Genomic DNA, 25,852 nt, shown 5'->3' with positions numbered 1-25,852 from the left:
TTTACCTTATCCACGTACCTCGTTCCCTTACCAACAGCGTGTCGTCATAGTTACCCCAAGAATGTGGATATCCCCGCACAATTAGTCACGAAAGGTAAACGCGAGTGCCTAAACGATCTAACGGAACACAAATCAGTTCGTGGGTAAACCGCAATCCGAGCAGCACGGAAGAAATAAAAAAAATAACTACAGCCTTGCCGAGTTATACCCCGCCCGCGACGGCTGGAACTCCGCGAATAAAACAAATAAGTGAAGAGGAGCGAAAAACAAGCGACTGTCGCGTGACGCGAGTGTGTGTGTCCGTGTGCGGGAAATTAGGGGAAGTTGAAGACCGAGAGGGTTAAAAAAAAAACATCGGGTCGCGCTGAGTTCGCTGGAAGAAAGCTCATATTCCGTGCGATTCAGCTCACGGAAACAGTTCCGTTGTTCCTCGACGTTGTATACCCACCAGATACAAGGCTTGCTCGCCATCCTTCTCTTTGCTTTCGGTTGAGAGCCGAGAGTGATAAGTTTTTTCGCGAAGTTTTCTGAAAAGCAGGAAGAAGTGCACACATTTTTTCGGTCTAAAGACACCAGAGATCCATTTTACTTATAAACCGATAATAGGTACATGGGGAAGGACGTATTTGAAGTGACGGGGTGAAAAGCGAAGTGCTGTGTGGCTCAACCGTATGATTGGGCAGAGAGCAATTTGAATAACCTCACTACAGCTCGGGTTGATAACATCGCGCTTGTTTTAGAGCCAACTCGGCGGATTAAAGGTATTAAATGCCACCGCTCTTTGCTCCATTGCACGTGTTATCATATTGACTTCACCGTCCTCCTATTCATGAGTAGTGGATATTCCCGTCAAATATATAATCGTTCTGTGAGGAAGAAGTGTCGATATTTTTCTCTCGAAAGACAGCAGCACTCTGGTGTACCCGTGTGTGGCTTTGCAGAATGAGGATGATCTAACCGGTCACAAAGTGTGGAGCGCTGTCTAATATATTATTCATCTGAGGGGAAGACATGGCAAAATTTTTCTTCAAGGACACGTGCGTTGCTTGAAATGATGAGGTGAGGAAGCTCTGAAGTTGGCTTGATACTGAACCTAGCGGGTGAAGGATAAAAATTGGTTTTAGGTTCCATCTAATACATTATACATATAATAAAAATTTTCGAGAAGTGTCGAATATTTCCCCTCATAGACAGATGAGATTCGGTAAACTCGTGTGTGGCTTGGTTAAATCAAGTAAGGAGGCTCTTAATTTGGTTTTGAGCTGAACCTAGTGAATGAATGATAAAAACAGGATTGCGTTATTATCTTAAAGATTAATTCTTAAATCTAATACGCGTAAGTGAGGAGTGTCAATTTTTTCCCTCAAAGACAGCGGCCCTGTGGTTAAATCGTGTGTGGCTTGATGGAATGAAGGAAGTAGGCTCTTAAGTTGGTTTTGAGCTACATCTTGTGAAGGGAGGATAACATAAGGATAGCGGTTTTATCAAGTACATTCATATTATCAATATACATGAACATTTTCCCCTGAAAGACAGCGTCGCTCCGGTGTACTCGCGTTGGCCTCGACATTACGAGGAGAGTTGAGTCGTGTGAGTTGGCTTCAGGAGTCGGCCGAACCTCGCGAAGGGTGGAGGAAGATAGGAATACGAGGGTTCGGTGCGGTGATAAGTATATATATTTTTAACCGGCGAGATCGGTGAGTTGTGCCCGCGCGCCCTCACCACCCGCGGGGGGAGAAGTCTCTGTCCAACCCCTCCCAACGCTCTTGTTTTAAACCGTCGCGCCGTCCCCACCTCCCCGGCAAGTGACTCCTCCGCCTCCCTCCACCCTCCCCTCTTTCGCCCCCACCCCCTCCTACTCCTTTGGACTCTTCTCTCTCTTCCCGGGGAACGATATAGAGAGATAGAGAGAGAGACGGGAGAGGTAGCGAGAGCGCGCCGTGCTGGTGTCGGGAATCGCCTCGCGGGGCGGAGGTAGTGACGGTGGGCCTCTAAACCCGTCGGCGGCCGCGGCTCTCTTACCAACAAAGGGAACGGGGGTCCCGCAGGAGGAGGTAACGCAAGAGAGGGGGGAAGAAGTGTATGGTTTTAGGAGAAGTAGAGGGAGGTGGAGAAGGAGGAAGGTAGGAGAAATGGTGTTGCTGCTGGTGGCTGGAGACAACGAAGCGAAGAACGAACGCAGAGTATCCTGACGCCTCCTTTTTCTCGACTTTTTTTTTATCAATGCATATTTTTGGGGGAGGGAACGAGGATTATTACTTGAAGAAGACAACGTTTTTTTTAGTTCACCCTAAATCATCGGTTCGATTTTTGAGGAAATTATAAGTTTTACTTCGTATCTCCTGGAATTCTGTGAGGAATTTTTTTCTTCGTGGTGTGTTCCGAAGAGGAAGAGTTTCGTGGGAGAAGAAGACTTGCGTGATTTTTTTTATTGCCATCTAGCGGCTTGGGGAACTCGGGATTTTTTTAACGGAAGAGAAAGCGACACTCATTTTACCCAATCTCCGATTTGATTTGAGAATCCTGAATCGTGTGAATTTTTTTCTTCGGGTTAAGGAAAGTATTGTGAAGAAAACTTGTGGTTTTATCATCATCACCATCATCTCGTGGTTTCAGCGAACACATTGTTAGTGAGAAAGGGAACATTTCGTTAACTAAATCATCAGTTCTGTTTTAAAAAAAATATTGAATACGTTTCCTGGATCGTGTGAAAATATTTGTTATTGTGGAGTTATCGGCAGAAGAAAAAGTTTTCGAAGCATAAGGAGAGAAAGAAAACTTGTGGATTTTCGCATCTCGTGTTGATTTCATTGTTTGAAACCTATCCACCCACTGTGGAACCTGTACCAAGTTTGGAAAGAAGAAGTTCTTCGCCTGAGAGGATATTAGTAATCCCAGTTTGAATTATCGTTGACATCGTTACCCATACTCCCCAGTTCCGAAACCACGTGTGCCAATATCGTATTAATACATAATAATAATATTAATAGCATATACATATATATATTTTTTGTGTGTGTTTTTTGGGAAGCGATCCGCTACATAATATCATCCGATTGTGTGGATTTTTACGACAGTTTTTATCACGACGCGTCTGTGTTGTCGACAAGTTGAGAAGAAGATAAAGGAAAAAAATATATATACACGTAGTAATCATCGTTATTAATAATATGATTGTGTTTATCCACGGAAATACCCCATAATATTTCTCGCAACCCCGAAGAAAAGTTCTCACGAGTTCTCCCGAAGGGATTAGAGGAAGAAGAAAGAAAAAATTTACCAGTTCGACCCCCCGGAAAGACCCCACAAAATCTCTCTCCGAACCCTTCTCTTTCTACGCTAAAGAACACAAAACACCCTCTTCAAGCACTCCTATACGTTCGGCCGTAGGAGTGTTCAAAAAAGCTCTCCCGAGTCGTCTCAGTAGAATCCGAAAAATCGGGGAGACGGCTTCCCATCTCCACGCGGCCGAGGGGGGAGCCGAGGAAGAGGAAGACAGAAGACGATAGCGATGCAGAACGCCCCGGCCTCCGGTAGCATGGCCCCATCGCAGGGCCCTCAGCAGGGTCAGGGGTCGCAGGTCAACGCCGGTCAGGTGGCGGGCGCACAGGCCCAGACCTCGGCCGCGGGTGCAGGCGGCGGCGGCGGTCGCGTCAGCGGCGGCCGCTTTGATTTCGACGACGGCGGGACTTACTGCGGCGGCTGGGAAGACGGGAAGGCTCACGGACACGGAGTGTGCACCGGCCCCAAAGGACAGGGCGCCTACTCCGGGTCTTGGCACTACGGCTTCGAGGTGTCCGGAGTGTACACTTGGCCTAGGTGAGTGTCATTTGGATTCCTATGGTGGTTTCTCTAGTTTCCGATAGGGGTTCGCTTTCGGAATTGAAGCTGTAGGGCACGAATATTACAACAGAGGTTCTTATACCTGCTTATAGATGTGCTGTCACTCATCTCGCATTTATATGGGTTTAGACAAGTCGTCACCAGCGTCGCTGACGAGTAGAGCGATTCGAATTTCACAGGAAATAAGCTATATTTTAATATATGACACGGTCCCCGGCGTTACTTTGTGGAACTACTTCTTCATAAAATAAAATAAAAACGCTTTGTTTAATTCCACACTTTATTTTAAATAGAACCACCCGGGTTTCTGGATATCATGCTATCATCAGCCTGATGATATCCTGATATGCAGTCAGATAGCATCATAAAATAAAATAAAAGTACTTTGTTCTATTCCACACTTTATTTTAAATAGTACGACCAGGGTTTCTGCATATTACATTATCATCAGGCTGATGATAGCATGATATGCAGAATGTGAAATAGAACAAAGTTTTTTATATTTTATTTTATGACGCTATATTTTGGGATGTTAACCTAAATTTATATTCGTGATGAAGAGATTGTAAGATTCACAACTTTTCAATACTATTCCTCACACTTTTTAGTATCAGATAGTCATACTAAAAAAATGGATCGCTCTCAACTGATCGTCGCCCTGGGGACGGTTTTGAAAATCGATTATAATGCGCTCCAAGTGGTGACAAATATCTAGCTTCTATGACACCCTTGCTACATGGTTCGGTGTGGGCCCTTAAGAGGATGCACGTCGTCCATTCAACTCATCGTGCTTTTTCTTTCCTACTGTATTACTTTAAAACTGAAGCCAAAATTTTGAAATATTCTGGGTACGTGGTGTTGTACCTTTTCTGCTTGCCTGAATCTGAGCTATGTAACTTTCATATGTGAGAAAAAAACTTATGTAAAATTTTCAGATTTGTGATAGGTACTGGAAAATGCTGGAAAAGTTCTTCTCTAATTTTTAAGCGTGAAGATTTCAAATGGATGTATATATTATCATATTATATAATATCTAAAGTTTCACGCGAGTGAGAAGAAACAAAAGAAGGTCGGTCAAGCGGAAGTGATGCGTCGTCGTAAGTTTTTCCGCTCAGGAATGCACTTTCGACACTAAAATGTTTCAGCGGTATGAATAAGGAATTATTTCCTCTAAAATTCATTTTAATTGACCGGAAAATTCAAAATCGTATCTTGCTGTTGCCAGTCAGGTTTGCCTTTAGTTTCATTTTTATGTCGTAATTCTTTGAATCGAATTTATTTGTGTTTCCTTTTCTTCGCGCAAAAGTGTATTACCGCTACTAGTAGCATGAACACCCGAGGAGGAAATGTCCTGCAAAAAAGTAATTAAACTTGTTTGGAATTATATCTTTCAATTGCCCGGCAATAGTGATAAAAGTTACGCCACCAAGTCATCATTCTTGGAAGCGGTAGTCTGTTTCGTTACCTTTGTATACAATATGAATGTTTTTTTTGAACGAATAAATTTTTGAATACTTGTATATGAATACTTGAGGATTATATTTATTATGAAAATTCGTTTGATCGGGCTTTGGGCACGGATTTCTATATTGCAGATCAGGTTTTTCACTAGTTATACAATGAATTCATATTTATTCTTTGCGTGCACCTTAAAGGTATAATCATTTAGTTGGTAGTAGTACTTGGTATTCATCTGCATGGAATTCATCGGTCATTTTGCCCATTGAGTTTTTTTTACCGTCTTAAAACCAAATTGAGGCATTAGGAGGAAATTTTCTTTTTGAGATTGTTCGCACAGAAGCACACCGTCAAACTGCGGTTAGATAAATATGCGACTTTGTCCACAAATAGACGAATTTTAGAAACATGCAAGGAAATACTTATGCCGTAGATACGGAAAGTGGGAATTTCATAGGTAAAAACTGCTTATCATGTAGATAACCTTTACAGACCACATTTTTGAAAGGAATGATCAACCTCCTCTCACCTGCAATCTAGCTTCTACGGGAACATGATGGAGATAATTTGTAGCGGTATATCCACAAATGAAACAACACTTGTGCGTAGATACAACGCGGGGAAAACTCAAATCGAGCTCATTTTCTTAATCTATATTCTTACATTCCGGCAGTTTTCGGAGGCCCTGAAGCCATTTTCGGCACCAGTATCCATACAATTCTCTCCCTGTGGTGCGCCACTTAATCGGTAGATTACTATAATAAATAAAAAGGGGTGTTATGGAAGGCCAGAGCATTGAACCAAATGGCCAAAATCGCATATTTTTAATCGCATTTTTCGCGATGTTCCACCACCTAAAAGTTATAGTTTCAATACGCCAGCCGAAAGGTACTAAAAAACACCTCCAGAAAACGTGTTTTCTTTTTGGCCCTCTCAAGCATATTTTATGAAAACATGCATTAGAAATTTTCAAATCGACGCCATATCTTCTTGTCCCGCTCAAAGTTCTTGAAAACAATTGGAAATCTGCTCGATTAAATAAGGTTTCAAATTCCGCAAACCGTATTAAAAAATATGCATTCTTGACCGAGATATTTAAAAAAGAGTGAAAATCGTATTTTCGATCTAGCCGGCCCTGGTGGACATCTAGCGGGCTGGAAATGTGGGGAGGTTCGTCCTATTTGATCCCAAATCGCATACCCCAAGCACGGGAAAAATCTCGGAGGGGGGACTTTTCACCTTCTTATCCGGCTATGCCCTTTCGTTCTGATCCGAAAATGAAGAAGTTGTTTATATGGTAGAATCATAGTAAAAATTATATGTAGTCGCGTAAAACTCTACTTTGAAACATTAGCCATGAATATTATGTCATTTGTCACCCTTTTATCCAGCTATTATCAAATTAGTGCTATGATTTACGTCAAATCATGTTAGTCATATGAAAATTGTGCCACGATCAAGGTGTCTTAAGACGTGAAAAATGATTAGCTAAGAATTAAACCATTGAATTTTGCAAAATTATAATGTAACCTTGTTTCGACTTTTAGCGTTAAAGCATGAAAATTATCGATCAGGGTCGCGAGTTTCGGTGAATGAAAGCTATTCATATCCTAAGTTTTGTAATATACCGCATTCAATCCTCAGGGCTGCAAATGAAGCCTATTAAGAGTACAAAAACTTTCAGGAAGACTTTAAAAACTCCTTGAAACCACAAATATACAAAGAATAGTTTTGCTATCACCTCAGCATTAATGAAATCGTGCTCAATCTATTTATCCAAATTTAAAAGGAACTCTAAATAATTTAACACAATAATTTAGTGCAGTTTATTATTTTGTGGTAAAGAAAAACTGTTCTTGGTATCTGTGTAATTTAAATGTGCTTTTCAGTGTTTATGAAAGTTGTTGTGGCATAAATATAATTCATACTTAGCCCTGGTATATTATATCCTTAAAAGTAAGCTGAGAAGAGTAACATTTACTTGAATGCTTTTATTTACTTCCTGGTTGACGTATTAATAATGAGGTAGATTGCTAGAATACTGTAAAAATATTTCCAAGGAAAATATGCGTCATGTCCTTCATTTGCTCTGTGGCAGTGGATGGCCAGTGTAAAGAAGTGGATATGCTGGCATTGGTATTGTATTGTATAAACCTATTTCAAATTTTATACATTCTTATACATTGCCATTGTAATGTATAAGAATGTAAAAAAATTTGAAACAGGTTTATACAATTTTTTCATAGGGATCCCTAGCGCGGGGCAATGTATTTTCTCCATCAGCATTCCAGCCGATGATTGCCTGACGGTATGCTTGGTAGCGATTGATAACAGGAAGCCAACTGATAAGATAGGATTCAGGACGAAGGAATGGTGGTTGTGGAGTTAGATTATCTGAATGCGTCTCAATGGTGCAAGGTATGAAATTCTTGCATTACTTTCGGTAAGATAAGCGATATCTAAATGTATGTATGTAGCCTTGTTTATACGCACTTAAGGCCGTTAAAGCTTCTTGTAAAAAGGTTGGAATGGTAGATGGTCGTGTGGTGGGGAAGTGCCTACTGTTGACTTTCATAAAAAGGGCTTTAGATATCCCATGACCATTTCGGTATTTTGGAGGTACTGTTCGCTGTACTGCGCGATTAAAAAAGAATAATATCGGCGTATGTTATACTTAAAATTTCTGCAGTCATAAACAGCATCGGGGTCAAAAAATACTTGAGTACATAAAATATGCATTATTTAATTTTAACATTTAACAAATTTACGCACCTCCATGTATATGAGACGCTGCGCTGTTTTCTTGAAATTAACGTGATTCAACTTCCATTACAGCCATAGTTTTATAATAACTCATAAAGTCCTGTAATTTGAGTGTGTTTTATTTTTATATAAATTTTTATGGTATGACGAACAGTATATCACAATTTTTGTCCAAAGCGACATATTTATTCCAGAATTAACCACCAATTTATAATATTTGGACGAGTACCGACGTAAGAATCTGTATTAACTTGCAATATCTTGAATACAGAAGGCAACAAAACTTTAGACAGACTTTTTCTATAGACGATTTATCGTTTCCAAGGACATAAGTAAATATTTTAACATTAACAGGTGTTAGTTACAAGGCAGCGTAACAAATGGCAAATGAATACATTTCAATTATGGGGACTTTTAAATGCAACAGCCAGAATTTATAGCGCGGAAAGTAATTTTAATCGCCGTCAGCTTATCAAGTTCAAATAAAAGAGGGTACATATATTGAAATCTTCATGTACAAATCCTTTAAAATTCAAACCAACGTATTAAGCAGCCCACAACATTCCCGCTCAACCGGTTTATTTCATGACATTTTGACTTACTTAAAATTTAAGATCTCATCTTGATATGCTCAGGGTGTATAGGGTAGACTCAAGGTTATTTATTTACTTAGCTATTATTACATATAGCTATAAGTTGGCTCTTGCCTTTTAGGGATTTAAAATAAACGAATGAAGATTCCACATACATTAGAGCACAGTAAAATGACAGATCATACAATAATAAGACGAAAAATATGTTAAATTGAATAACATACAACTAGCTAATAACGTTTGAACCAAATAACCCAAGTTCAAACTCTCCCTAATATACCACAATAACATAAACCAAGAATTGAGGAACTCTTACTCTTGAAAATTTAAATATTTTTTTCTTAAAAATTAAAATTTTTCCATTTTTATATTTGCCTGCAGCTCAAATATGAGAATCGCGCCTCACTACTTTCACGATGCTTAAGTTTTTAAATGCGCAATTCTTGAAAATGTGAAAAATTCCCTTTTATATTTCCTGAAAATATAAGATGATGGCGTTAAGTTGTAATCAAGGAATGCGCCACGACAATGCAAAATACGGTTGATCTAGCGGGAATGATGCGTCTTCTTAAAATCCGTCGGAAGGGAATTAGACCGTCCACCATTCACGCAAGGCCTGCGTTAAAGTCAAACGGCGTTGTTTATTTCCATTCGCCGGCATTTAACGCTCTTGTCTGTCAATCCAATCGCGTCTCCATTTCCCCACCCCTCCTAGCAGTTCACTTGTTTCAGCAGCGCTCGGACCCAGGTTTGGCCCATCTTCATTCTCTCCAGCGAACACATGCGTCCCTTGCCCCTTCCACCTTTATTCACCACGTGCCCCCTATTCCAGCGAGCCAGCGCATGCGCACATCCTGTCTTTTGATCGCGATTGTACGTATGCATGCTTATAAAGAAAAAAAAAACAAAATAATCTCCGGTTCGGGGGAAAAAAAGGCTAATAAATCGCGAGATTGTCCTCGGGTTCGTTCGAGTTTTGTTTTCTTTTTTTCTCGATTGTTTCATTTCTTCGAAGCCATCCCTCGATTTTAAATTTCGCGGAAGTTAGAATTTTATTTCGCTCAGTTTCATTTCCGACCCATACGTGTATCGCTTATGTTAGGCATTGTGTGTTATTGAAGGGGATCAGGTCTTTGATGAAGAAGCGTTTCTCGGGATTCATTGTTTTTTGTAGGTTTTATGTTTCTCGCTGGGTTGAAGTGTTTTTTTGGTTCAATAATGATTAATAATCGGAGAAAAAAAATATTTTGGCACCTTGATAATCGGGTATTTTTCTACTTGTTCACTCTTTGCAGCTCAAGGAGAGATTACTGCTGATTGGTTAAAGAATTATTTTGGCTTTTTAGTAGGCATTGAAAGATATTTCTATACAGGATTGGCTATTTTAAAAAGCTCATATTATGTTTGTGTGTAATAATTACTTGCGACTATTGCTTTCCGCAATGCTAAGCCAGAAGATGTCAACTCCAATATTATGATTTTGCTTTGGACATGAGAAAAATGAGTTATATTCCTCAGAAGAAAGGAGAAATTTAATTTAAATATTTCCTCGTGTACATTGTATTTTTCCATTCTTTCGTGTCGTAAGAGTCAACTTATTTTTAATTAAGCTGAAAGTGAGACATTTAATTTGAGGTGAAAAACCAGACGTATTTTACGCGTATGTGTTATTGAAGGGGAATTGCTTTTATTGGATGTCCTTTTGCACAATTTTAGCGGATTTATGTTAATTGGATTTGGGTTGATTGGTTTTTGTATTGAAAAATCATAAATAGTTGTTGAGATCATACAGAAAATAAAAATATTTTACGTCATTTAAGTGCATTTCGTGGTATATTATATGATTGGAACCCTGCTTTTCATAGATTCATTGTCGGCTGAAGAATTATTTTCTTTCAGGTTTCGGTCAGGGTAAAAAGTTCCTAGAACTCTCCCAACGGAGAGTTATTTAGAGCAACGAAGAGTACTAGGAACACTTTGCATTAAAAATTATAGTTGCCAACATACATTGAGATTGCCCATGCCATAAAAACTGGAAGCAAGAATAATGATCCGAGATCCATCCGATTTGTTTTCATCGCTTCGTTCCTCCGAAGCCATCGTAAATTGTATATTTCACGGAAGCTAGACTTTAATATCTTATTTTTGTTTCATTCCGCGTTGTTGAATGAAATTTGATATATTTGATTGTTAACGCATGTTCAGTTTTTCAGTGTTCATTTTTTCGGGTATGGATTTTCGTTGAGTAGAATATTCTCTGGTTGGTCAATGGTGAGTAATTGGTGAAACCAGAGCATTGATTATATTCAGAGTGTCCTATTCCGACAGCATTTTCCGTGGATGATTTATATTACACTTACCTTGATTTGAATAGGTTCGCTCTGACGGAAGACTCATTAGATCAGTGATACATTTTCTCCATTGTTATCAATCAATTATTGCCTTGCAGGAATTGATTGCAATACAAAGCTCGCATTACATCCTCATGTACAGCTCATATACTAGATTCCAAGGGTTTTTGGATTTGTAGGTACATCGAGGAGGCTGCCAAGGGCATTAAAAACGAGGATCCGTCTCGGGATGAAAAAAGCCTAATTTTGTGCGAGATTGCCTTCCGGTTCGTCCATTTTTTTTCTGTCGTTTCGTTTCGTCGAAGTCATCTCGCAGCATTCCGCGGAAGTTAAAATCTCTTTTCATCCGAATTTCAATTGTGACATGCACATTTTACGCATTTTGCGTAACACATGCTGCAAATGGGGTTGATTTTTAATGGATTTGTCGTTCCTCAGCAGTCACGGTTTTATTTTTCGGTGAGATAAAAATGTGTGCTTCTTGATTACTGTCGGATAATTAGTAATTTCATTGAATTGTGATCATTTAAAAATAATCATTAGTATTTATTATTGTATGATTTTAAACTATATTTGCCAACATTATTTATGTTCAAAGTATTTTTTTCTTAAGATTTGATGAAAAAACTTCCTCTTGATGAGTTATCTTTCCCATCACTGAGGAATAATTTTGATAGTGAAATATTTCTTTCATACTGGGTTGTCTCCAAGAATTAAGTGAGGAGGCAGTAATCTTATTTTACTCACATCAGAACACGAAATATAGTTTGGAACGCAGGAGTAATGCTAAATTTTAATATCAACAGACCCGGGCTTAGGAACACAGTGCCATTAGTTATAGAAAATGGTTTTGAGGTGCCGAAACAGGGGTCGATTAGAATTCGGTGTGGATTATTACTACTGCGTTACATTGCAAATACATTTTATTTTTGTGATTCATAAATTTCACACTAACCAACTCTTGCTGATGAGGAGAGAGCACCTAGGGTTATGCGGATCATTTTCATAATTTTATACAGTGGATATAAGAGTTGTGCTAGTACCATGGTCAACATAGACTAATAACAGCCTTAGAGGGATTGGATTCGAATCAAGTCGATAGTTTAGTCAAGTTTTTATTTGAAAAATTACGTGAAAAAAGCCAGAAGACAGCTGAACGTGGGAACAATAGAATTATAGTGATACTTATGAACCACAAATGGAGTAAATAGTTATTCTCACGAAAAGAGGATGCAAAAGAAGCCTTTTCGATGTCACTGGAATGAAGAAGGAACAATGTAATTGGTCACATCGTGAGATATAATCGCTCCATGACGGTTTGTAATCATCGAAGGACAAGTGGGTGGAGAGATCAGCGAACGATAGGATCATATTGGTATTGGAGAACGTGCGATCAAGTTTGTGAAGAGAAGAGAGGAGGAAATATCTTGAGGTTAGCTGATATGCCATCCTCGCTGCCCTGTCTTTGCAATGTGATAATAAGAAACCCTCGCGCCAACAGGGGATGATAATTATTTATTTATTTCCCAAGCGCTTAATTGTTTTTCTCCTGATAAGTGTTATATGTTATTCTTTGCTAAGTATGAAATTTGCCTAATGCCTACATGGAATTTTATTGCTGACAGTTATTCTCCACAGAAGGTTATAGGGTCGAGGTTTCCTTGACGGAGTTGGAGGAGGGACGGGTATTTGCTGCGGAGCGAGTTGAATTGACCGCCTAGGCTCAGGAATCTTTACATAAGAAATTCACGGAGGAGGTCCCTTAGAAGCTTGAATTTCGTTGCCACCTTGGGTGCATTTGGGAGCTTTCACAAATGTTCGTAAATTCACATTGTTCACAAGACTATAATTGCAATCCCCAGGAATAGCGCTGAAAATTAATGAATTTTGTAGGTATTATCATCTTATCATAGAAGGAAATCGAACAACCTTATAGGACGTATCTTGAGGTAGAACGGTCTAATGAAGACAATCGCCGAAGGACAAGTAGGTGCCAAGAATGGAAAAGAAAGACCTCGAATGAAGTGTATGGAACATGTGAAGAAGGATGCGAGAAGAAATATGTAGGTGTGAAAAGATTAGCTGATAGGAGAATTTAGTGGAGAGCTGCCTCAAAGCAACCTTAGGATGAATGACCAGTGATGATGATCCTCAAAATGTAAAGTTCGAATTGCTTCCCTCTCAGTGAAATTTGGGTCGCACTATCAATCAGCGACTCTAGTGTAGACTTTCGTTAATTCATTTAAATACACAGTTGGTGTCAACACTTCTAGTGACCGAGTGGTGAGGGACAGGGGCGCAGCTAAGAATTAAGTCTAGGGGGGGTTTTAGGCACAAGTAATACTTACGGGTGTGGGGGTATTGCATACCCACCAGGGTAAGCAGGAGCTGCGGAGGCCCTCCTCCAGAAAAATATATAATATAATATAATATATATAATATATAATTTATTCCATTTACAATCAAATATTACATTTTAGAACATACTTAAATATTTTGGAATATATAGGTACCCCTTTTAGTAGTTTTGGGGCTACCATCATAAACTTTTTACATAGGTCTGGTGCTAGCACACATGAGAAGTAAAATTTCTTTGTATTCAGTTATTTGTTCTATTGCCGATTGCATTCATTATTACAAAACGTATTTCAAATATTTGGACAAGGATAACTATTTTTCTTATTTTTCTTATATAAACGCATAATTACATACATACAATATACAATATACCTTTTATTGTAAACTTTTTAACCCACCTTTCTTAGTAGAAACTCTACTTCCTCACACATCATAAGCCATTTTTTAACGGCAGATTTAAATCCCCATCTTTTTTCCGAGTTTGCTACATTACTCGGCAACATGCTAAACAATTTAGGCCCTAAGTAATTGTATGACTGTCGATAAATTTCGGTCGTCGGCCTAGGTATATGGAAGTTTCTCCAAGCTCTAATGCCATAGTTTTGTGGTCGGGCCTTTTCACCACTACGGTTATAGAATATTCTAAGGACTTTATAAATGAATAAATGCCTTAGTGGGAGGACATCTAATTTTTTGAATAGAGGAAATGAGTGGCTTTTCCTATACGATCGTGTTATAACCCTGATAACCCTTTTTTGCGCCACTATCAATGGTTTAATGTTGATAAAATATGCTCCACCCCAGCAGGCTATTCCGTATTGCAATCTTGAATTAACGAGAGCATAATATACCATTTTTAACACTGATTCAGGGCATATGTATCTGAGGAAGTAGAATTTTCTTACAATAGTAATCATTTCTGATTTTAATTTATTTATGTGAGACTTCCATTTACAATTTTGGTCAAAATATATACCTAAATATTTTATGTGACTAACCTGTTCGATCAAAATACATTTATCACAGGAAGTAACATTATCTTTTATACAGTTTGCACATTGATAGTATAGTTTACTTTTGTTTGAGGTAGATTTACTCATGCTAAACATAATATATTTCGTTTTTTCACTTAACAACATATAATTAGCCGAAAACCACATATTGAGTGTTAATAGATCACTTTGTATGTGTTCATATAGATCATCAACACTATTAACAGAGTAACTTAGTGCAGTGTCATCTGCGAATGACGTTAATTGACCTTTAAACATTTTATTTCATGAGAATAATGGTTCAAAATGGCGAGTTTTACGGCTTTCTGAGGGATATTTGACACTATTCTATAAGTAATACTGGTCTAAATAAGTAAAATAGATTAAACTTAAAAATTTCTCTGAGTTCCGGGGGGTTTATCCCCCAAATTCCCCCCCCCCCCCCCTCGCTGCGCCAGTTGTGGAGGGACTCATTGGTGATTTTAATTTTTTATTTACTTGCGGAGACTCTTTTATGTTGGCAGTTCTGCTTGCCGCGTGCTCACTTTCCCCTCCGTTCCCTTCTATTACCCCTCCCTCGCCACCTCCCCTATTCTGCGCATCTAGTGGACGTAAGCTTTCGCGAGGACCGTATCACGTTCTGTACGGTTGTGGAAGCTGTTACCCTGCCCATCCCCGTCTATACCATTGGACTCTTCCGCGTATAATTGATGCCCGAGGGTAGTGCGGTGGGAGGCTGTATGAGTGGGCGGATGGGAAAAGTGGTTCGGGAGAGAGGTAGTGGAAAGGTAGGCTGTGTGGGAACCTGGGGTGGCTTGGATCAATGACAAAAATTATTCCACATGAATCTCGTTGGCCTAGGTCCGGCGTTATGTGGAGCGGGTGCACTCCTAAATTTTGCAAACCAGTGCTTCATTTTAATAAAACAAGATATGATCTATCGAATTCACCACGTCTTCCAAAGGTTTTTAGAGAAGTATGCACTCGCGGTGCCGACGGCGGAGCGATCCGAATTTCTCCTCACTTAAAAGAAATATAAGAAAAATTTTTCTTTTAATTTTCCTTTAGACGCGGAGGATATAGTTTATCATTTTTATTTCTTCAATTTTTAAAACATATTCTTTGTTGCGGTAACCTATCTCCGCCCGCCCTCACTGACATTTTAATAAAAAATGAGCTCTCTTTAGAGCTGACTGAAATTTATAATGAAGACTATATATGTAGTATGTAGTTGGGGATCCGATTTTTAAGATCGCTAGAGAGTGGGTTTCTCGCCCAGTGGTCCCAGGTTCAATTCCCAGCGGTGGCAGACTCTTCTCGGAGGTTTCCCGATCCCTGCTTAAGGGCTATGTGGAGGGCACTTCAAGTTCAACACTCCTTCCGTCGAATGGTACATCAAGCCGTGGTCCCCATGGTGCCTGTCACTAAGAGCAGACTAATGCCGACGCCGGGTTTCTCTCACTGCTTAGTTTTGGCCAAAAATATCTGAAACGGTGTTACCGAACCTCTCAGGGAAAATTGGATTGGTTAAAAAAAAATTCATCGTTTTTTTGTAATATATTTGGTAAAATGTGACTCCTCATTGTAACTTTTATCCAAAGTTAAAAAAAACCTCGGAATTTTTCTAGGTCTTCGTTTTATAATAAAAAAACATGTGTGGATTAAATGTTTGGCTATGCGTTTCGGTAACTAAAAATTTAGAGATAAGTTGTAAGTATCACTTGCAGACTACAACCAATTTTTTGCTGAACTCAATAACTGAACTGAAAATTTATCTCCCGCTCCCATCGGTTTGCTAAATATTGTCAGTCAGTCGAGTTTGTAGAAAGAAAGCTTTTATATGCTATATTTATGTGCATGTTACCTGCAATCAAAATAATTACCCTTAATTATGAAACATACTCCACTCTTATATCTATGTTAAAGGAACCAGGTATCGGCAGCTCAGTGCCGTTTTCTTGGTCAATTCCGAGTGTGTTATAAGAAAAAGTTTTAAACCTTTCAAAAAGTATCGCCTGAGAGAATTTCTTATGTTACAAATGCCATTAAGTATTCAACATTTTTTAATTTATGAAGAGTCGAAATCACGCAAAAAAAATGCTAGGAGTCACTTCAGTGGATTGCTTATTACTCATGTTATTGTGTATGTGTGAGATTATTTTGCTGATTACGTTATTAATAGCTTTTCCATTCTCGGTTGTGTTGAGTAAAGCGTACCATGTTAACCTTACCAAATGGGTCCCTTCACATCTAAATTCTACCCTTAATAAGCTTAGTTGGAACTACGTAATGGTATGGCTTCGTAAGTGGACTCAGACTATTCTGCATTCATACGGTGGGTCAACGCATGTTGTATTTTTTCACCTTTGCAGCTAAGTTCGAACAGTTTACCCCTTCAAAGGTGAAAAGTCTTTACGCAACGGCAATTATCTCTTTCATGTTAATGGTCTCATTTAAAATCCATGCCATTCTTTTACACTGATCATGCAATGGACAAATTGAGTCTATGATTTCGATCAAAAGGAGCAAAGATTGTTCCCTAAATGTGGCCCTCCTTAACTGTTTAGATAAGCCAGATAAAGCAGAAATAACCGTAAATGCATAAATTTAGATGAATTTCCTATTTGAGTGACTTATTATCACAAACTCTATAATTTTATATTTCGGTATTAAATAACCACATTTTCCACAAAAATGTTATAATTTTTGCTGATACTCATCAGCTCTGCGAAGGGATCACAAGGAGTACTTACTTTAAATTGATTCATTTATTGTATTTGTCCTAAAGAGACGATTAACTAGATATTTTGATAAAAACAGTGTATAAGCAGCAGATAAAATTTTATAACTGCTGACTTCAGGCTTTACTTTGTGAAACCTTTCCATATTGGAAAGAAAGGAATAAAACTTTGTAAGGTTCACTATTATATTAATATGGGCACGACCCGGCTTTCGTAACGTAGTTACATCTTCAGGACGGATGATGTAACTACGTTAAGAAACCCGGGTCGTGCTAATGTTAATGTCATAGTAAACCTAACAAGTTTTATTCCTTTATTTCCAAGATAACATTTTGCTGAAATATTTAAATTTTAAGGAAAAGGGATGGAAAAAAATTCCTGACAGTTTTGGTTGTAAATTAATAAGGATTGTAAATAAAATTCGGTGCTAGTCGGCCGGTGTTGAAAAAATTAAAAATCTATGCGCATAAAAGGATTGATGATGCCTGGGGTAACTTTTTGAAAATTTATACATTTACTGAGTTGGCAATATAAAAATTTTGATGGAAGGCATAAAGATATACTCATGTTAAGTAAGCAATAACTTTTAACAATAACCAAAAATTCATTCCTATCATCAGATTCAGGATTTCGATATATCCCGTATAATTTAGACCATGTAGGACTATGAATTTGCTGTTTGTCATCTCTTACTAGTTTTACTCTTACTACTTACTAGTTTCAGGAGGAATCTATAATACTTCATGAGATGGGAGGGGAGATAGTTTGAAGAATTTGTTGTCCATAAACATGGGGTCTTTTCCTTAGTTAATGAGCTGTGGTGACTCAAATATTTTTTGGATGCGTTTTGCAGTTACCACGACAACGGCTTTTCGTGGCTAATCAGCCTTTACGACATTTTATTCAATACATCGGATACTAAGGTCATAAAATAATTAAGCTTGAACGAAAATGTGCGATTATAATTGCCTAAAGTAGTTAACCTCAAAATGGGTGAGATTACGTAATCGTATTGCTGATTCTCGCTCAAAGCTTTCGTTTAATTAAGCTCAAAGGTTATAAGCTACGATGCAACGTACACCGCCTTTTGAAAACACAATAGCCTAGCCACAAAAAGCTGTGTTCTCGCCCGAAATACTCATTACACTGTGTTTAAGGACAAAAAGGTATTTTTTTTAGTATAGTTTGCCGTTATTAAAAAAAAACTTCTCGCAAAAGAAACTATTTCCTATTACACCTTTGAACAGAGATGACACTGCTTTCCACTCGCATATAGAGATTTTCAGAACGATGCGGATTTTAAAAAATATTATAAAATGACTTGCGAATTCAAGCATGTATACTACTCGTGTGCACATGTGTATAAATATCCCATTTTCTCAACCGCTTCCACGGTCGACGGCACATAATGGAGGAAGGAGAAAAAAATGAGACTAGACTCATTTTGCAGTCGCGCGGAAAGTGTGGAACGTAGATATCCTCTCTTCCTTTTATCTCCAGCAATCCATCTCATTTCTCCCACTGCTCGCGAAGTTTATATATATTTATTTATTTGAAGGAAAATAAAAACGTATTGCGCATCGGATCGCTTCTTTTGTTCTCGTCCGAGTTTCGCTCTTCATCTCTTTCTCTTGTGGTTGGCATGGAGTTTTTGCTCTTTCGTCACGCCGACGCATCAAAGAAGTGCCCGAGTGGGAGTTGATGCGGCAAAAAAGGGGAAAGAGGTTGCAAGTACACGCGCGTGACGAAGAAAAGGTGATGATTGCGTGTTTTTTTCTCTTTCTCTACGTGCCTCGTTGCCAATAGCAATTCCCTTTCTGCGTAGTGACGTTTTAGTGATAAAAATTGCCGTCCAAGCTGATACTGTGACTATTTTGATGTTTTTTATGCAATCAATCAAAGCATTTATCAATAGTTTGATTAAATCACTGACCTGTTGAAAATAGAATATGCGGAAACCTATTTCAAATACATTTTCAGTATTTTCATTTTTACTGAGCAGCTCACGTCGGAATAGATTTGGGATAAACCTATATACTTACGACCTATCCCTTGAATTATTTTCACAAGCTATTTACCAACTGCTAAGCACAGTGATAAATTAATCGAGCATAATAAATGATCATCAGTCTATTAGAAGTATTGCCGTAAGTGCTTATTGGATATGGATGGTTTTTACATGACATTTTAAATAAAAGACGACGTTTTCGAGTTAAAAATTTCCGCGTAAGATATTTATTGTGAGTATTTTTCATGCGTTTAATCGAAGGATTAATCGATCTTTCGTCACTAAAATTAAAATTAAAACAATGAAATCGCCTCAAGTGAATCCAAGAAGTAGTGCATCTGCCCATCAGTCTAGTTGAAATATTACCATAAATGACAGTAGGATTTTGATGATTTTAAAATTTCCATAAAAAAATATAGCGTAGAAAGACCAGTTTTTTTGTATTGCATCGGCCGATGAAATGTACTACGAGAGACATATTATCGTGTCCTCTCGTGGACTGCTGGGCAAGGGGCGACCTATGCTACACGAAATTAGCAATCTACGATTAATAAATCTGTCGCCTTTGCCGTATTTTATTCGTTATAACTTCTGCAATTCCATTTATAAGTACATATAATCATATATATATATAAGTACATATATTTATAGGGCAAAAAAATATTGCAACACTCATTTCACCACAGCAACAACATTGCACTGTTTTCTTACCCTCCAAATTTGTTGCTCAACTTTTTTCAGTTTCGAAATCTGCCACTTGACAGTGGTGGCACTACTTGCAATCAGAGCAGGAAAGAGCGAACGAGCCGTTAAGATCGTAAGAGCACAAGAGCGTAGAGTGCACCCTATGAATTGGAACACGGCCTCAGACTTAGGATCTTTACCGACGCCGGGGGATTCTGGACTGCGAAGGTGTTCATCTCGGAGGGACAGTATCGGTGAGAAATTAAAGATACGGAGTTTGCCGCAAGGTGTGTATTTTAGACTGGGTCAATCGACGAGTTTCCCTTTCACGGCCCTCTGGGCGCTCGCTATGCGGGTCCCGACGCTTGACGAAATGACCTCGAGTGAATGATGCGTGCTGTTTTTAAGCGGCATCCGACCGCGTCCCCGCCGTGCCTTCTAGAACTTTCCACTCGTGCGCCATTCTTTTCTGAAAAGGGCACACGCACCGACTGTCATAAATGCATTCCCCATTATCAGCACAGAACAGGCGTAAGGGAATGTCCCAGAGACGCTCGTATTAAACAAAATGGCGAATAAGATGGATCGGGTCGGATAGAGCAATAGCCAGGCATCAAAAAGGATGCATAGATCGGGAATTGAATCGGACAATGCAATAGCCACGCATCAAACAAAGAGTATGCATGCGATGAGAATTTAATCGGCTAGGAAAATAAGTCGGGATATAAAAATATTATGAGATTATCTCAGAAATGGCATTTCATTTTTTTCTCGGTAGGATCTCCTTATCACTATAAGGACAGTTATGAGCCACCACCTAGAAGGATAATGGAATGACTATTGAGTGGTTTTTTTCTTCCTCTCCGTGCTATAAGCTTTAATCAAATCGTTCTCTTTCCTTTGAATCACTTCCACTGGCTGATTACCGGCTGCTAAGCACACTGATAAATTAACGTTGATGACTGAGGACGCAGAAATCCGATAATTTGTTATGAAACTTTGTGGACGCCTTTTCGGGCAAAAATTACCATCAATAGTGCCAATTTTGCTCAATATTTTTGTTTTTTTTACCCGCCTTATCAGTATTGATATTCATGATTAGGACTAAAAACACCATAATTAGTAATATTAAATTAATAATAATAATAATAATATATCGCAAAGGGAAGCTGAAAAATAATATTCTGCTAATACTATAATACAGTCCTATATTAAATAATATAGTACTATATTAATGCTGCGTCCTCACTTAAAGTAACTTAAAATAAACCGTACTTTGCATAACTTTGGGAGTCAATGCATTAATAATTATTGGAGAATGGTCTATAGTCTTTTCACTTTATGTCTGCGGGTGAGCTTTCGTGAGAGCCCGGACACTCTCGGACGGCTTCGTTGATGGGGGAGGGGTAGTATCGATGGAGACAGGAGGAACGAACATAAAGTTGCGAGATGTACATAGCCGCCCTACTTTGTCACTGAAAACGTGTGAGTCATAGGTGGCCACAGATATTTTGGTCCCGGCGCCGAGACCATATACCTACTCATTTGGAAGGCATTAGGGATAATCATTTCACAGGAGCCCATGACATTGTCAGATACCGCGCCGAATGAGGCACCGTTGGCAACACTGTTCCGCGAGCAGATTCACGATGTTCACTCGGCGGAGGTCTGAGAGCGACTCACTGAGGCCACGCCTACTGTTTGCTGATTGGCAAAGGCAAAGTCACATGTCGAGAAACTTTCCCTCCCCTCATCTCCACTTGCTTTGGCCACACCAGCTCACCCGCAGAGATAAAATGAACTGAGTACAATAGCGCTTGAATAGCCGTAATGTATCGGTTAAGGGGAAAGGATACTTTGGGAGATACTCTGTCATTTCTCCTCAGTTGGCTGTGTCACCGAAACTTCAGTAAAGATTGTACTTAACTATATCTGACCTGCTGTAGTGAGTTCGAAGAAAACTTGCATTTCCAGGCGTTCACCTTAAAGTTTTAGGATTTATAATGTTATTTGATTATTGTGCAGATAAAATCCACCAGGCTGAAACCTTTAAGTAATGGCTATCAATGATTTTTCAGTTCATTGGTTATAATCTATAATAAAAAAGTCACAAAAATAAATAAAAAAATTTGGCCAATAAAGTGAGTGGCTACATCGAGGTTACACATTAATGTGATACCTAATGAAGGTAAAATGATTTAAGCTGTCCGGTCTCCCATCGTTCAAGTTTTCATTTTATGCGAAAAGCATGGATATTCCGACTGACCTTTTCACGTCTGACTCACATTCGTCATTGCATGGAGTTAAAAACGAGTGCTGTCTTCGCGTGGAAAAAGCTTCGAATTTTTATAACCCTATATTTTTTTCTCTCCGACTAAGCCTTGATTACCTTAAAAAATTGGCCGTGAATATAAAATGACAGTAAAAATTAAGGCACCGGCCTGTTTTCATTTACGATCCATTAGCAAATTGCTGGCCAGCCTTTGTGGAAGAAATAAGCTAATGAAAATCAGGTGGCTATGGAATTTATTCCACTCGTAGGAAAAAAATAAAATGCCCTTATGATTATTGTGCTTCACAGATTTCCATGGTTGGTGCTCGTATATTACTCCAAAATTAATGGCATTAAGAAGCTGGCTGACATGCAACTTATCTAGACTTCTATGGTGTTTTGGAATACATCATAGTTAATTGGTAACCGTTAGTTTCAATATTAGTTTTTGTCAGCTCATCGTTAAGCAGTAGTTCGGAATGGATATCCCCCACGTCATATCATGTTTCGGTCATCCCTTAAGATCGAGATTTATATCGTCTTCATTTTTTTATTGTAGGTAATTGTAATCTTTTCTAGATTGCCATCACGAATTCACCAGTTTTCGGATTTTCATTCTAAGCTCAAATCCCTATCTTAATCCACTAAACCCTTTCCAGAATACTGTTTCATGAGGAACCTGCAATACTTCAGGAGTTGGTTGGGGAGCAATTTTAAGAATTTTTGTCAATGAATTTGTTGCCAAAACTCCTTAGTTACTACAGCAACGCAAAAGTTATTTTGTGTTCCCTTTTCAGTTACCAAGAAAACGGCTAAGTATGAAACCTTTCCGAGATTAAATTTAATACTTTGGAACGGTTTTACGTGGTTCTAGCCTGTTCGACATTTTATTTAATAATCTGGACTGTTAAGGACACTCATTTAGGTTGGACGACAATGTGCGATTTTAATTGTATGAAACAATAAATCTCAAAATGGGTGGCATTGCGCAATCGTATTGTTGACACTTGCTCAAATCTCTCGTTTAATTGAGCGCGAAGATTGCTCAGTAACTAAGGAGTTGCAGCCCCATGCTTGTCGACAATTAATGCTTAAAATTGTCTCCCAACAGAAGTATTGCAGATTCCTACTGAAACATCCTGTATGAAGAAAAATGAAGTAAACACCCTTGTCAAAAATTTTATGCATATCTAAATGGAACATTTTACTTTTTATTCATTTTTTTCAGTTTTTTTTTGAGAGGCAAGGCTATTCGAGAGGGAGGTTTGCGTTCTCCTAGCCAGTGGCGGATCCAGGATTGGGACAATGGGGGTTGGAGACCTTTCCTCTGCTGTATATATTCTGCAATTTAACACAATTACCATTTTTATTTATAGTGTAAATTATATCTAAATATATTTTAGATACCCAGGGGTTACAGCCGCCCTGGATCCGCCACTGCTCTTAGCATAACTGAGTCTTCCTTTCCATTTACCGAATATCGTTTAATGTCCTGCGATTTCGAGTCTACGCGAACGATCCAAATTGAGGAATTTATCGGAATTATTCGCTCGCGGGATACGGCATGTGTCACGGCTTCCGTGGCGAGGACGGTCCTCGCGAGCGCGTTGCCGAGTAATATTTTCGCTGCTTAGAGCATCCGCTGTGGGGTGGGGGAATGTGGTGGGGGAGGTTGGTGGAGGATTACGGTTAGGGGGAGGGAGGGGTTGGCGCCTAGACTGCACATGCAAGCACTAAGCTCTGCACTTCCCACGTCCTCCACAGCGGCAACCAAGCCCACGCGCTCGGCTTCCGGCCTTCCCCGCCCGCCCGTCTCAGCACCTCCAACCGCCTTCTTCCCCTCCCGCGCCCCGCGAGCTCCCGTGCATTATATCATTGCTATTTACCTGCGACGGCAGCTTTATGTCGCCACCGCCAGGAAGGCGATGTGGGATGAACGATTCCAAAGCGTACCTCGAAAGGATTCCAAAGTATCGAGCAATATTGAATTAGTAGACTCTCTCCTCTGCTGTATATATTCAACAAATGAACACATTTACCATTTTAATCTAGTGTAAATTATAACTGGCGCGCCTTAAGTCATTTGATACGAATGCTGCTTCATAGGGGCTTTTCTTACACTATTTTGAGCATCAGTCAAGCGTCGGTCTAGCGTTGCGTTAACCTGCCCCGTGAACAAGCCAAGTTTACGCTACGGACTTAGACCTAAAAACATTTTTTTACGGTTAATAACACAAATAGCAAACAACTGAATGCGTATAATTTTTATTTCATCAATATTTTCTCATTTAATTTATAATAAATCAAATATGATTAAAACGATACAGCCGCTCTTTATTTATAAATGGTGCAACTAAACTATAAGTTCATTGAATATTAGGCGGTACGAAGTTCGCCGGGTCAGCTAGTATCAATATATTATGGAGTTACAGTTGCCCTGAATCCACCGCTGCTCTTAGCATAACTCAGTCTTCCCTTCCATTTTCCGAATATCTTTTAATATCCTGCGATTTCTTAAGTACAAGGGATTACGAAGGATTACTTTGAAGAAGGAATAAATATGCATTGAGGAGAAATAACAGACATTCAGGAGCCATGGAGTGTAATGTGTACATTTTAGACTTAGTACCAAATTGAAGCGTTGTGTACCTCGAAAAGATTCCGAACAATTAACCAATATTGAAATAATAGGCTCTTTAAATTGCTTTGAAAAACGAATACATATTAATTGTGAAGAAATAATGGAGATTAGGGCACCGTGGTGTAAAATATGTAAATTTTGAGACTTTGTATCAAGTTGAAGCCTTGTGTAACTCGAAAGGATTCCAAAGTAACAAGCTGTATTTAATGTATAGGCTCTTTACCAGTGGCCAGGAATTTCGTTCAGAGGGGGTCCAAAACTAGGGGGGGAAATTTTTTGAAAAACAGAAAACTAAGTTATGGGGATTAAACTAATTTGAACACTTTTCATAATCGAAAAAACTTCATTTGTTAAAAAAATATTTTGTGAATTCATGATTAAAAAAAATATCTTGTTTTCTTTTATGAAGGAAAATACCTGTATTGCTATATTTGGGGGGAGGGGGGTCGGGACCCCCCTCCTGGCTACGATACTGCTCCTTACGTTGCTTTGAAGGAATATAAAGAGGAAGGAAAACAGAGATTCAGGCGCCACAGCGTGAAATGGGTAAATTTTAAGAATAAGGGCCAGTAGGTACCTGAGTATTTTAAGAATAAGTATTCCAGTGCTTGACTCAATGTTGAGTAATCACTCTACCTTGAGTGGTTCAGATCTCAAACTCAAATCAAGTGCGAGTAAGAGTTAGCATTTGAGACTCAAACTTCAACCCAACTCACTTGAACTAGATTAATTGTGTGATAAAATTTTAAACATGATGCATTTACCTAAATTTTTTATAAAAGGTGGTCTCTTTTTCATCAAAAACTAGCATTAATTGAGTAAATTAGCGCAATTGAAGGTATTTTTGTGTGAGACGTTCGATTTTAAAAGTGTGAAGTGGTGGTGGAGGACATCTTTAGGGGTTAGATGGAAGATGGGACTTTCTAGTCCCAATCTCGTCCAATAAAGACGTATTATTATTATTATTATTATTATCTTTTAACTCTGCAACAAAATTTGAGTCGGGACTCGAGTGAGGTCTCGTTATACCAACACGACCACCGAGTCGAGTTTGAGTCAGGATGAGACTTGAGTAGCCTTCTGGAATACGACCCTAAGTATCGAGTTAAAGGATTTAGGCGTTACTTTATGACTCGCATTAAACATAA

At 38.8% G+C, this 25,852-nt stretch overlaps 1 protein-coding gene across 1 annotated transcript in view; it reads left to right on the top strand.

Annotated features, from left to right (window-relative positions):
- The first annotated feature begins 1,890 nt into the window (after positions 1 to 1,890).
- LOC124165534 overlaps positions 1,891 to 25,852 on the top strand; it is a 335,182-nt gene continuing 311,220 nt past the window's right edge. The window contains exon 1 of the mRNA XM_046542980.1: positions 1,891 to 3,819. Coding sequence (XP_046398936.1) covers positions 3,512 to 3,819 — 308 coding nt within the window. The 5' untranslated portion in view covers positions 1,891 to 3,511. The remainder of the gene's footprint in view (positions 3,820 to 25,852) is intronic.

The sequence above is a fragment of the Ischnura elegans genome, chromosome 9 (genome assembly GCF_921293095.1).
Source record: "Ischnura elegans chromosome 9, ioIscEleg1.1, whole genome shotgun sequence".
In the NCBI taxonomy this organism is placed as follows: Eukaryota; Metazoa; Arthropoda; class Insecta; order Odonata; family Coenagrionidae; genus Ischnura; species Ischnura elegans.
Note: the sequence above shows the minus strand (reverse complement) of the source record. Positions and strands in the feature narration are given on the sequence as shown.